The sequence below is a fragment of the Entelurus aequoreus genome, linkage group LG08 (genome assembly GCF_033978785.1).
Source record: "Entelurus aequoreus isolate RoL-2023_Sb linkage group LG08, RoL_Eaeq_v1.1, whole genome shotgun sequence".
Lineage (NCBI taxonomy): Eukaryota > Metazoa > Chordata > Actinopteri > Syngnathiformes > Syngnathidae > Entelurus > Entelurus aequoreus.
In genome coordinates this window covers 73,995,005-74,007,966 of record NC_084738.1, presented here as the reverse complement: position 1 = coordinate 74,007,966, position 12,962 = coordinate 73,995,005, and the positions used below count along the sequence as shown (strand labels likewise).

The 12,962-nt window shown below is 38.9% G+C and overlaps 1 protein-coding gene across 1 annotated transcript in view; it reads right to left on the bottom strand.

Moving 5' to 3' along the window:
* Positions 1–12,682, bottom strand: part of ppp1r9bb (protein phosphatase 1, regulatory subunit 9Bb) — a 53,145-nt gene extending 40,463 nt beyond the window's left edge. Inside the window, exons 1-2 of the mRNA XM_062057318.1 lie at positions 12,531–12,682; positions 11,169–12,365 (exon numbers count right to left, since the gene is read on the bottom strand). Coding sequence (XP_061913302.1) covers positions 11,169–12,248 — 1,080 coding nt within the window. The 5' untranslated portion in view covers positions 12,249–12,365; positions 12,531–12,682. The remainder of the gene's footprint in view (positions 1–11,168; positions 12,366–12,530) is intronic.
* Between the last annotated feature and the right edge of the window lie 280 nt (positions 12,683–12,962).

The following is a 12,962-nucleotide window of genomic DNA, read 5'->3' as shown; positions in this document are numbered from 1 at the left end:
ATATTTTCTTTATTAATTTTGGCCAAAGGGGGCGCATTTCAATGTCTTACACACACTTGTTATTTCATATGTTGACCAGAGGGGGAGCATTCAAAATTTTGGCAATTTTAGGAAAAGAGTCGTAATTGTGCCCGACAAAAGTCACAATTTTACAAGAAAACTTAAAAATTTTGGTAATATTACAATAATAATCTGAATTTTACTAAAAAAATTTCACTGTTTTACAAGAAAACAACCAACAAATTGACAGAATTTGATATGACAAATGTCACAATTTTGCATTAAGTAATACTTTTACAACAAAAAAGTATACATTTTACAAGAAAATATTGCAATATTTACAGAAACAGAAAAAATATGAGAAATTGTTCACAATTTTATAAAAAAATATATATATATAAAAGCTAAAATGTCTCTTAAAGCTCTGCCCTTTTAATTAGTGCACAGTAAATAATTTAACTTTAGCCTACTACTACAACCATATTATTTACCAGCAACATAAAGTGAAACAGAGGCAAATAAGGCAACAAGAGAAGTATCCTACACTTCTCTTTTGTAAAGTAAACCTGAACAGCCTATATGGGCATCTACATCAACTATACGATTTGCCTGAGAAGCTGGAAAGGACAAAAAAATAAATACAAAATATATATTTTTTAATTTATTTGTGGCGGACGTAATTATTTCGTGGCGGGCCGCCACAAATAAATGAATGTGTGGGAAACACTGAATTTGAAATCGTGATGAATTCGGATCAATTTTTTTTTTGTGTATGCAAGATTATTAACTTAGGGGAGCGGCTCCACACTGTGTATGAACACAAACAGTTAGCTGCTAGCCGCCTCCGTCAGCCTGGGGAACGAAAAACTAACAAAGTATCCGCCACAGAGATAATCGTCAAACGTTTTCCCCACTCTTGACTTTATGAAACTCATCCAACGCCACTGGAGGACGATACACACACATTTGTGCCGACACAGAGACGAACAGCGTGAGCTGATTGCAGACTGTCTGCACTCATGAAAGCCTCCTCAGCAGAAACCCTGCAGCGTGTCTCGTAACGCCAGCGTGACGACCATCATTACTTCCAGTAAACCAGCCAAACCTGGAAAATTCACTGTAAATGATGCAAGACCGCGCTCACCCTTTAGAGCACAGCCTGCAGAAAATGGTGCTTCTCAGGTTTCTACATGTTTACATTTTCACACTATTTTCTGACACTTTATTAAACATTTCTTACATATTCCTTCATTTTAAGAGATTATAGTTAAGTGTTCAATGTGATTTGACTATTTTGTTGACATTTTTTGAGTGTTTTCCATGTTTGTGTTGACATTTCCTTCCTGCCTTGATAGCTGAGGGCGTTATAATCACAGGAAGGTTATCTTTGAAATAAAATATATTATTCTCCTGCTCCTTATTTTTCATAGGTCAGGGGTGTCCAAACTTTTTCCTCTGAGGGCCGCATACTGAAAAATCAAAGCATGCGGGGGCCATTTTGATATTTTTTTCTTCATTTTCAAAACCAATAAAATATACACTTTTTTTTTTTTAACCTTTTGGGCTCGCACAAGTTAGGTCATAGGGACCCAGAAGGATTTCAGTCTTGAAAAAGGTTAAAAATAACTCACCCAATTTTTGGGGGGGGCAAAAATACAAAATATACAATATTTTTCCCCAATAACATTTTCAAAGTGGAATATTTGATGTGAAGTAATTTAATCCCTAAATAGGTCAATAATTCATAGCAAAATTGATTTGAATTTATTTTTTTATTTTTATTTTTTTTAGCAAAGACAGTTGTTTTTTAATTCCACTAACATTTTTGGGGATCCAAAAGTGCCCCACTCATAAAATGGTCATGTTTTATTTATTTTTTACATTCAACACTTAAATCCCTATATTAGCTTTGGATAATATCTAGCAGGTCACCAACCTACACACTTCAATAAATTGCCAGAAATAGCCAATTTGCTCAATTGACCTTTAACTCTATGTTATTATTAATAATTAATGATATTTACACTTAATTGAACGGTTTAAAAGAGGAGAAAACACACAAAAAAAATGACTATTAAATTTTGAAACATAGTTTATCTTCAATTTCGACTCTTTAAAATTCAAAATTCAACCGAAAAAAAAAAAAAAAAAAAAAAAGCTAATTCGAATCTTTTTGAAAAAATTAAAAAAAAGGATTTATGGAACATCATTAGTAATTTTTCCTGATTAAGATTAATTTTAGAATTTTGATGACATGTTTTAATTAGGTTAAAATCCAATCTACACTTTGTTAGAATATATAACAAATTGGACCAAGCGATGAGGTGGCGACTTGTCCAGGGTGTACCCCGCCTTCCGCCCGATTGTAGCTGAGATAGGCTCCAGCGCCCCCGAGACCCCAAAGGGAATAAGCGGTAGAAAATGGATGGATGGACCAAGCTATATTTCTAACAAAGACAAATCATTATTTCTTTTAGATTTTCCAGAACAAAAAATTTAAAAGAAATTCAAAAGACTTTGAAATAAGATTTAAATTTGATTCTACAGATTTTCTAGATTTGCCAGAATAATTTTTTTGGAATTTGAATCATAATAAGTTTGAAGAAATATTTCACAAATATTCTTCGTCGAAAAAACAGAAGCTAAAATGAAGAATTAAATTAAAATGTATTTATTATTCTTTACAATAAAAAAAATAAATTTACTTGAACATTGATTTAAATTGTCAGGAAAGAAGAGGAAGGAATTTAAAAGGTAAAAAGGTATATGTGTTTAAAAATCCTAAAATCATTTTTAAGGTTGTATTTTTTTCTCTAAAATGGTCTTTCTGAAAGTTATAAGAAGCAAAGTAAAAAAATTCATGAATTTATTTAAACAAGTGAAGACCAAGTCTTTAAAATATTTTCTTGGATTTTCAAATTCTATTTGAGTTTTGTCTCTCTTAGAATTAAAAATGTCGAGACCAGCTTGCTAGTAAATAAATACAATTTAAAAAATAGAGGCAGCTCACTGGTAAGTGCTGCTATTTGAGCTATTTTTAGAACAGGCGACTCATCTGGTCCTTACGGGCTACCTGGTGCCCGCGGGCACCGCGTTGGTGACCCCTGATATATAGTGTAATTAGTTTTAGTATATTTATAATAACAATCAATATAATAATTAGTATAATTAGTATATCATTTGTATGTATTTTTTTAAATAATTTTCATATTTTCCATGTTTTTTGTTTGTTTGTTGTATTTATGTCCTTTTTGTCCTTAAATCAATATTATTAATTCGTAGCAAATTTGATTTTGACTATTTTTTGAAAACTTGTTTAAAAAAAATCGTGTTATTCGAGTCAACAATGCAACTTTTTTTCTCTTGTTGCATTTGACCTATTTTCTCTTTTATTCCACGTTTTAATGTTTAAAAAAAAAAAAAGTTTTAGTATTTTTAGAATGATGTGCTGCGGGCCGCAAATGGCCCCCGGGGCCACACTTTGGACACCCCTGCCATAGGTCATATAAAATGTCAATAGTTATCGATATTGATCAATATAATAATAATATTTAAACTAGGGATGTCCGATAATGGCTTTTTGCCGATATCCGATATTGTCCAACTCTTTAATTACTGATACCGATATCAACCGATACCGATATCAACCGATATATGCAGTCGTGGAATTAACACATTATTATGCCTAATTTGGACAACCAGGTATGGTGAAGATAAGGTACTTTTTAAAAATAATAATAAAATAAGATAACTAAATTAAAAACATTTTCTTGAATAAAAAAGAAAGTAAAACAATATAAAAACAGTTACATAGAAACTAGTAATTAATGAAAATGAGTAAAATGAAGTGTTAAAGGTTAGTACTATTAGTGGAGCAGCAGCACGCACAATCATGTGTGCTTACGGACTGTATCCCTTGCAGACTGTATTGATATATATTGATATATAATGTAGGAAGCAGAATATTGATAACAGAAAGAAATGGGGGAGGGAGGTTTTTTGGGTTGGTGCACTAATTGTAAGTGTATCTTGTGTTTTTTATGTTGATTTAATAAAAAATAAAAAAACCGATACAGATAATAAAAAAAACGATAACGATAATTTCCGATATTACATTTGAACGCATTTATCATCCCTAATTTAAACAATTACTGTGTAACAAAAAAATATTTTCCATAGTTAAATAAAAGATTGATGTTACACAGCACTAAACCTGCAGCAAATAGTTCTTCTCAGGTTTCTACGTTTACATTTTCACACTTTGCACTATTTTCTTCCACTTTATGAAACATACTCCTTATTTTTGCACCCTCATTTTAAGAAATGAACAACAGACTGATCACCAATGGCACTGTGGTGTTTTTTTTATTATTATTTATAGTGTGGAATATGTGTACCAGTTAATAAATAGGTTAGTGTTTTTTTTTTAATGTTCTCTGTCTGACACATTTTCACTCGATCAAACCTTTTCGGAACATTCCACACTACCAAAGAATACAAGTGTGCATCAAAGGTGTCGGCATCCACCAACACCCGAGGTTCCAATATGGTATGGGAAGTGAGAAAGTAGTCGCTTCCTTGATAAAAATACAACATAAATCTGAAGATTGTGTACTGGGTAAATGTAGATTCTTCTCCTGACCACTTTGTTGTGATTGGTCAGTGGGTCAAGGGTGGCAGGAGCGGTTTAACAGCGTTGCCAGGTGGGGGCGCTGTTCCGCCGGGGACATTTTCCCCCCCAAGTTACTTTTATCTGAAGGTGATGTCAGCGGCTGCTATTTTTATAAACAGCAGCAGACAAAGTGATAAGGGGCCGGAAAAGGAGAGATGAAGATAAAGTGTTGGGTCTGAACCGCGAGTGCAAAGTGTTACGTGTACAGTGGTGGTCAAAAGTGTACGTACACTTGTAAAGAACATCATGTCATGGCTGGCTGGACTTTCCAATCATTTCTACAACTCTTATTTTGTAGTGATTGGAGCACATACTTGTTGCTCACAAAAAACATTCATGAAGTTTGCTTCTTTTATGAATTTATTATGGGTAAATGTGAGCAAAAGTATACATACAGCAATGTTAATATTTGCTTACATGTCCCTTGGCATATATATATATATATATATATATATATATATATATATATATATATATATATATATATATGTGAAGGAGGGAATGGGGTGTGTGTGGCCGGCCTCGAAGCCAGCGACAGGTGAGTGGATTGCCCAGCTGGGGCTGGTTATCTAATCACCTTGTCGCCTTTATTAGCAGCAGCCGGGCTGAGACACGGGTTGTTGGAGTTGGAGCCAGAAAAGCAGAGACACGAGGACTTGTGTATGTCAATAAAAGACTTGCTCAAACCTGTACTCAAGAAAGTACACAGCAGAGAGACTTTCACTATATATATATATATATATATATATATATATATATATATATATATATATATATATATATATATATATATATATATATATATATATATATATATATATATTATTTGTATTTTTTTTTGGTATTTATTTATTTATTTTTTTTGTTGCTTTTTCCTGGCAGACTCAGTAAACGAAAGTGGGCAAAGAAAGACGAGCGTTCGGAGCGTCTAAAACCGCCATCGTGCCCCGACACACCAAGACCTGATTGTGGCTGCAGATGGGAGGAAGCGGGCGCTAAAAATGGGCACTTCCTGTTTGGCGACAGAGCGAGAGAGAGCGAGAGAGAGAGAGAGAGAGAGAGAGAGAGAGAGAGAGAGAGAGAGAAGTCACTTCACAATTCAGCCCGCGTGACATTTGAGCCTCATAACAGCAAGCCCCTCCCCTTTGACCCCGGCCCTGCTTTGACTCCCCGCCCCCTCCAGCCATCTCCATGACAACAGTACAAAATAAAGTCCAACAATGACCGGGAAGTAAAAGACTTCTTGCAGTGTACTCACAAGTAAACTTCCTGTTATTATTATTTAAATAACGGCCAATTATTCCGATTGGCGAAGCTAAAATACTGTAAATCAGTGGTCCCCAACCACCGGGCCACGGCCCGGTACCGGTCCGCGGACCGATTGGTACCGGGCCACACAAGAAATTTAAAAAAAAAAAAATTTTTTTTTTTTTTTTGCGATACACACGGTCTGTGGGACAAATTTTCTAGCGTTGACCGGTCCGCAGCTACAAAAATATGTCGGATTTGGCTTACTTTTTACAGGCTGGGGCAATATGGCTGAAAACTGTATCGCAAGTGTTTTATATCGCTCGATATCGATAATTATTGTTTTTTAGGACCCATCACAAATAAAACAAATATATAGGAAATGTAAACATTTGTATTCCTTCCTCTGATTATAGTCCTTTCAGCTATCAAGGCAGAAAGGAAATGTCAACACGAGCATAAAAAAACACTCATGTCAACAAAATAGTCAAATCACATTGAACACTTAACAATAATCTCTTAAAATGAAGGTGCAAAAATAAGGGATATGTTTAATAAAATGTAATAAAATAGTGTGAAAATGTAAACATAGAGAAACCTGTGAAGAACAATTTTCTGCAGGTTTAGTGGCAGGAAATAACGACTGTGTAACATGAATTTGCCATCTTATTTTTATTGAACTATGTAAATTATTTTTTTGTTATGCAGTAATTATTTAAATATTATTATTATATCGGTTATTATTGACATTTTCTATGACCTATGGCAAATAAGGAGCAGGAGAATAATATATTTTATTTCAAAGATAACCTTGCTTTGATTATAATGCCCTCAGCTATCGAGGCAGAAAGGAAATGTCAACACAAACATGGAAAACACTCAAACAATGTCAACAAAATAGTCATATTACATTGAACACTTAACTATAATCTCTTAAAATGGAGGAATATGTAAGAAATGCTGAATAAAATGGAAGAAAATAGTCCAAAGTGTGAAAATGTAAACATAGAGAAACCTGTGAAGAACAATTTTCTGCAGGTTTAGTGGCAGGAAATAACGGCTGTGTAACATGAATTTGCCATCTTATTTTTATTGAATTATGGAAAGGATTTTTTTTGTTATGCAGTAATTATTTAAATATTACTATTATATCGGTTATTATTGACATTTTCTATGACCTATGGCAAATAAGGAGCAGGAGAATAATATATTTTATTTCAAAGATAACCTTCCTGTGATTATAACGCCCTCAGCTATCGAGGCAGAAAGGAAATGTCAACACAAACATGGAAAACACTCAAACAATGTCAACAAAATAGTCAAATACGTCACTGGACACATGAGGACTTTGAATATGACCAATGTATGATCCTGTAACTACTTGGTATCGGATTGATACCCAAATGTGTGGTATCATCCAAAACTAGTATAAGTATCAAACAACAGAAGAATAAGTGATTATTACCTTTATTTAGAAAAGTATCAAAATACATTTTGGTACCGTCAACAAGCTAGCTAGACGATGCTAACTGTCCTCCGACCTCCGAGGACAAAGCTACGAACAATGGTCTGTGGAACGCTCTCCCTGACCACCTGAGGGCACCACAGACTGTGGATGCTTTAAAAAAAAAAAAAAGGCTTAAAAACCCTTCTTTTTAAAAAAAAGCCTTTTTTTAGATATATGCGTGCTGGTTCTAGTTTTTATTTCTATTTATTTGTATTACCTTTTTTTATTTATTTTTTTAATACACTGTAGCACTTTGAGGTTGTTTGCACAATGGAAAGTGCTTTTTACAAATAAAATCTATTATTGTTACTAGAGATGTCCGATAATATCGGCCTGCCGATATTATCGGCCGATATATGCGTTAAAATGTAATATCGGAAATTATCGGTATCGGTTTTTCATTATCTGGATCGTTTTTTTTTTTAAATTTTTTTTTGTTTTTTTTATTAAATCAACATAAAAAACACAAGATACACTTACAATTAGCGCACCAACCCAAAAAACCTCCCTCCCCCATTTACACTCATTCACACAAAAGGGTTGTTTCTTTCTGTTATTAATATTCTGCTTCCTACATGATATATCAATATATATCAATACAGTCTGCAAAGGATACAGTCCGTAAGCGCACATGATTGTGCGTGCTGCTGCTCCACTAATAGTACTAACCTTTAACCGTTCATTTGACTCATTTTCATTCATTACTAGTTTCTATGTAACTGTTTTTATATTGTTGTACTTTCTTTTTTATTCAAGAAAATGTTTTTAATTTATTTATCTTATTTTACTCATTTTTTTTTAAAAGTACCTTATCTTCACCATACCTGGTTGACCAAATTAGGCATAATAATGTGTTAATTCCACGACTGCATGTATCGGTTGATATCGGTATCGGTAATTAAAGAGTTGGACAATATCGGATATCGGCAAAAAGCCATTATCGGACATCCCTAATTGTTATTATTATTATTAACTATGCTAACTAGCGAGCTTGTTTCTGTGCAATTCAGTGCGACGTTTCGGCCAGAGGAACAGCGAGTACATTTTGTTTAGATCATATTCTTTCATTATCCTTTTTTTTTTTTAAATATTTAATTTTTTAAAAAAGGCGGGAAAACGGATGTTTGGGCGTTGTTGTAGTTCTCCTGTGTTTGGTGTTTATTTGTGTTGACAGGCCAGGAATGAAAGCCACGCTTGTCCCACCAGCGTATTGCAAACAAAAGTACGTTAAAGGGATATCGAGTTCGGGACACATTCCCCGGAAAGCTACGAGCAACCAACGTTCCACAGAAGTCGTCAAACGGCGGTCGACGCCCCTGATTCTGCAACGGATGAATACTGTGCGTCATGAGGGGCGTCTTAAAACGCTGGCATGAAGACCGAGGAGACTCCCTGTCGTGACCCGCCCACCCAGGCCATTGTTTTGTTTGTCATTTAGTAGGTTTTTTGTCAGAAGTTCAACCTTTTTTGAGCCAAGGCACATTTTTTTCATTGGAAAAAATGCGTAGGCACACCACCAGCAGACATCATTCAAAAACAAAAGTCAGTTGACAGTAAAAAGTCGTTGTTGCAATTGTTGGATATGACTTTAAAGCGGGGGTCAGCAACCCGCGGCTCTAGAGCCACATGCGGCTCTTTAGCGGCGCCCTGGTGGCTCCGTGGAGCTTTTTCAAAAATGTATGGAAATGGAAATGTGTTTTCTGTTGTAATATAGTTTCTGTAGGAGGACAAAACACGACACAAACCTTCCTAATTATTAGAAAGCCCACAGTTTAATATGTTTATGCTTCTCTGATGACAGTATTTGGCAAGCGCCGTTTTGTCCTACTAATTTCAGCGGCCCTCGAACTCACCGTCGTGTGGTCTGTGGCTCGACAGTTTGTTTGTTTGCGTGTGCAACTTTCTCCGACGCTGCCGCGGAAAGACGCGTTTTATGCCACCCCTTTGTCTCATTTTGTCCACCAAACGTTTTACACTGTGCGCGAATGCACAAGGGTGAGTTTTGTTGACGTTATCGTTTTGTGTTGAGTGCTAATCAGGCATATTTGGCCACTGCACGGCTGCAAGCTAATCAATGCTAACATGCTATTTAAGCTAGTTGCATGTACATATTGCATCATTATGCCTCATTTGTAGCTATATTTTAGCTCACTTAATTGTGTGTATTTAGTTTATTTTTCCATGTTTCATGACACATTATCTGTATGTAATATTGGCTGCATTTCTGATAGTTGTTAGTGCGCCATGTTGTTCCAGACCACAGCAAACGTTCCCCAGCTTCCATTAGAAGAAGACAGCTGTATAATACTGTATTTATGTTATTCACATGTGAATAATGCCGCATAATAGACTGTATTTATATTATTCACATGTGAATAATGCTGTATAATAGACTGTATTTATGTTATTCACATGTGAATAATGCTGTATAATAGACTGCATTTATGTTATTCACATGTGAATAATGCCGTATAATAGACTGCATTTATGTTATTCACAAGTGAATAATGCTGTATAATAGACTGTATTTATATTATTCACATGTGAATAATGCTGTATAATAGACTGCATTTATGTTATTCACATGTGAATAATGCTGTATAATAGACTGTATTTATATTATTCACATGTGAATAATGCTGTATAATAGACTGCATTTATGTTATTCACATGTGAATAATGCTGTATAATAGACTGTATTTATGTTATTCACATGTGAATAATGCTGTATAATAGACTGCATTTATGTTATTCACATGTGAATAATGCTGTATAATAGACTGCATTTATGTTATTCACATGTGAATAATGCAGTATAATAGACTGTATTTATATTATTCAAATGTGAATAATGCCGTATAATAGACTGTATTTATATTATTCACATGTGAATAATGCCGTATAATAGACTGTATTTATGTTATTCACATGTGAATAATGCTGTATAATAGACTGTATTTATATTATTCACATGTGAATAATGCCGTATAATAGACTGTATTTATGTTATTCACATGTGAATAATGCTGTATAATAGACTGTATTTATATTATTCACATGTGAATAATGCTGTATAATAGACTGTATTTATATTATTCACATGTGAATAATGCTGTATAATAGACTGCATTTATGTTATTCACATGTGAATAATGCCGTATAATAGACTGTATTTATATTATTCAAATGTGAATAATGCCGTATAATAGACTGCATTTATGTTATTCACATGTGAATAATGCTGTATAATAGACTGTATTTATATTATTCACACGTAAAAAATACCTAAGTGTTTATTGTCTATTGTGAGCAAACTGTGGTGCTGAATTTCCCCCAGGGATCAATTAAGTACTTTCTATTCTATTCTAATGTTGTGGCCGGGTGAATCTATAAGATGTTTATGACATTTAGTATTTTGCTGTGTTTCGTCTGTCAGGTTCAAGATGGACACCTTCCAACTGGTCTGAGCTGCAGGGTTTTTTTTTTAAAAGCGGAGTGTTTGAAATCGATGTGGCGTCTTTTGCACGTTTTCCTATCCGCGGAGCCTCTGGAGTGCGGCGAGAGCGACTTCTGACGCGATGTGTCACATCACGCCGCCGGCTGGAGGACGGCTCCACCGGCCTCGCTTTCCCTCTCACGCCTGACTGAGCCCAAAATGTCCGCCGTCAAGCGCCAGCACCGACGCCGGCGATGTGGCAGCAGCATCAGCCGGGAAAGCCGACACGCGCTCGGAAGGCTCACCTTGATGGGCTCCGAGCTGAAGCGGATCTTCCTGGAAGGGGGCGGGTCCTCCTCGGCGGGCAGCCCGGCGATCTCCACGCAGCTGGACTCGGCCTCGTAGCGGTCGTCCTCCTCGTCTTCCTCCTGGCTGTCGTCGTCGTCGTCTCCCAGAGTCCGGCTATCCTCCGCGCCGGCCGGTCCCAGCACCTCGCTTTCCCCGTTCTCCGTTCTCGCCGCGCCGCCGGCCTCCGCCAGCTGCTCCGCTTTGGCCTCCACGCCGGCGTCCGACACCATCTTGGCCCCGTGCCGCTCCGCCTCCTTCTGACCGCCGTTCACGCTCCTGGCTCGCGCCTCCTGGTCCTTCTCCTCGCCCTGGGCGGCCAGAGCGCTGGCCCGCTTGGTGATGACCTTGGAGTTGAGCACGCCCACCTTGGCGCTGACCCCCCGGGAGGGCAGCGGCGGCGTGGACGAGAGGCGGTTCAGGTTGTTGCGCAGCTCGGCCGCCCGCTCGAAGACGGCGCTGAGCTGGCTGACGGTGGGGGACACGGCCTCGCTGGCGTCCAGGCTGTCCAGGGACTCGGTGCTGCCGTTGAAGCGCGCCATCATGTCCAGCCGGCCCTCCTGCAGGCCGGGGCCCTTGTCGGACTTGAGCAGGACCCGGGTGGTGGCCAGCTTGTCCTGCTCGAAGATGCGCCGCGTCTCCTGCAGCTTGGAGGACGCCCGCTGGTGCCCGTTCTCGGGCTTGGTGTCGAACTTGCTGACCCGCTCGGAGACGGTGGAGCCCAGCTTGAGGAGGGCACTGTGGTCCACGTTCTCGTTCAGGCTGCCGGCCCTGGGCAGGGAGAGGCGCACGGCTTTGTCGCCCTCCCTGGCGTCCTCCTCGGCCTCGGCGTCGCCCGGGGTCTGCAGCTGCTGGAACATGTTCTTGATGCGGTGCACGTTGGATCCGTAGCGGCGCCCGCGGGGGCCGTCCTGCCGCACGTCCCCGTTGGCGCTGTCCGCCACGGGCTTGAGGGCCTGCATCCCCGCCTCGTAGGCGCTCCTGTGCGGGGAGGCGCTCCTGAGAGTGGAGCTCTTGGTGGTGGCTTCTGTCTTCATCATGGTGGGGGTCGAGTCAGGCGTCGCGACGGATGCTCTGCGACGGCATGTCTCCCCCCCCCCCCCCTCCTCCTCCTCGTCCGGATGTACGTTTCCACCGGCGGCGGGTTGATGCTCCGGCTAGCCGTGCAGGTGGAGGGAGACAAAAACAACGTTAAAGGCCTGCGTGCGATCCGAAAGTGGGCATCTGTCACCAGCGCGCCACGACACTAGATCGACGTTGCGTCGATGGAAATTCAACTAAACAAGTTTGCCGCGGCATGAACGCGACGACAGATTGCTTACGTTTTTAATCCTTTTTTGACGGCAGCATCATTTCGATCTCCTCTCGCGGCGAGCAGCGGATTTCTGGTCCCTTTCACTGCTGCTGCTGCTGCTGCTGCATGGAGGAGGCGTCCGCGGGGTCCTAGCGCCCGCCCGTCATGGGCGTACTCCCAGAGACGCAGCATGGGCTGCTGTGACGCGAGAAATTGGGCCGCCATCTTGAAGTGGTGACGAGGAGCCGGCGAGCAGCCTGAACTGACAGTTGACAGGTAGAACGCAAAGATGCTAAACTGACAGTTGACAGGTGGAACGCAAAGATGCTAAACTGACAGTTGACAGGTACAAAAGAAAGATGCTAAACTGACAGTTGACAGGTAGAAAACAAAGATGCTAAACTGACAGTTGACAGGTCGAAAAGAAAGATGCTAAACTGACAGTTGACAGGTCGAAAAG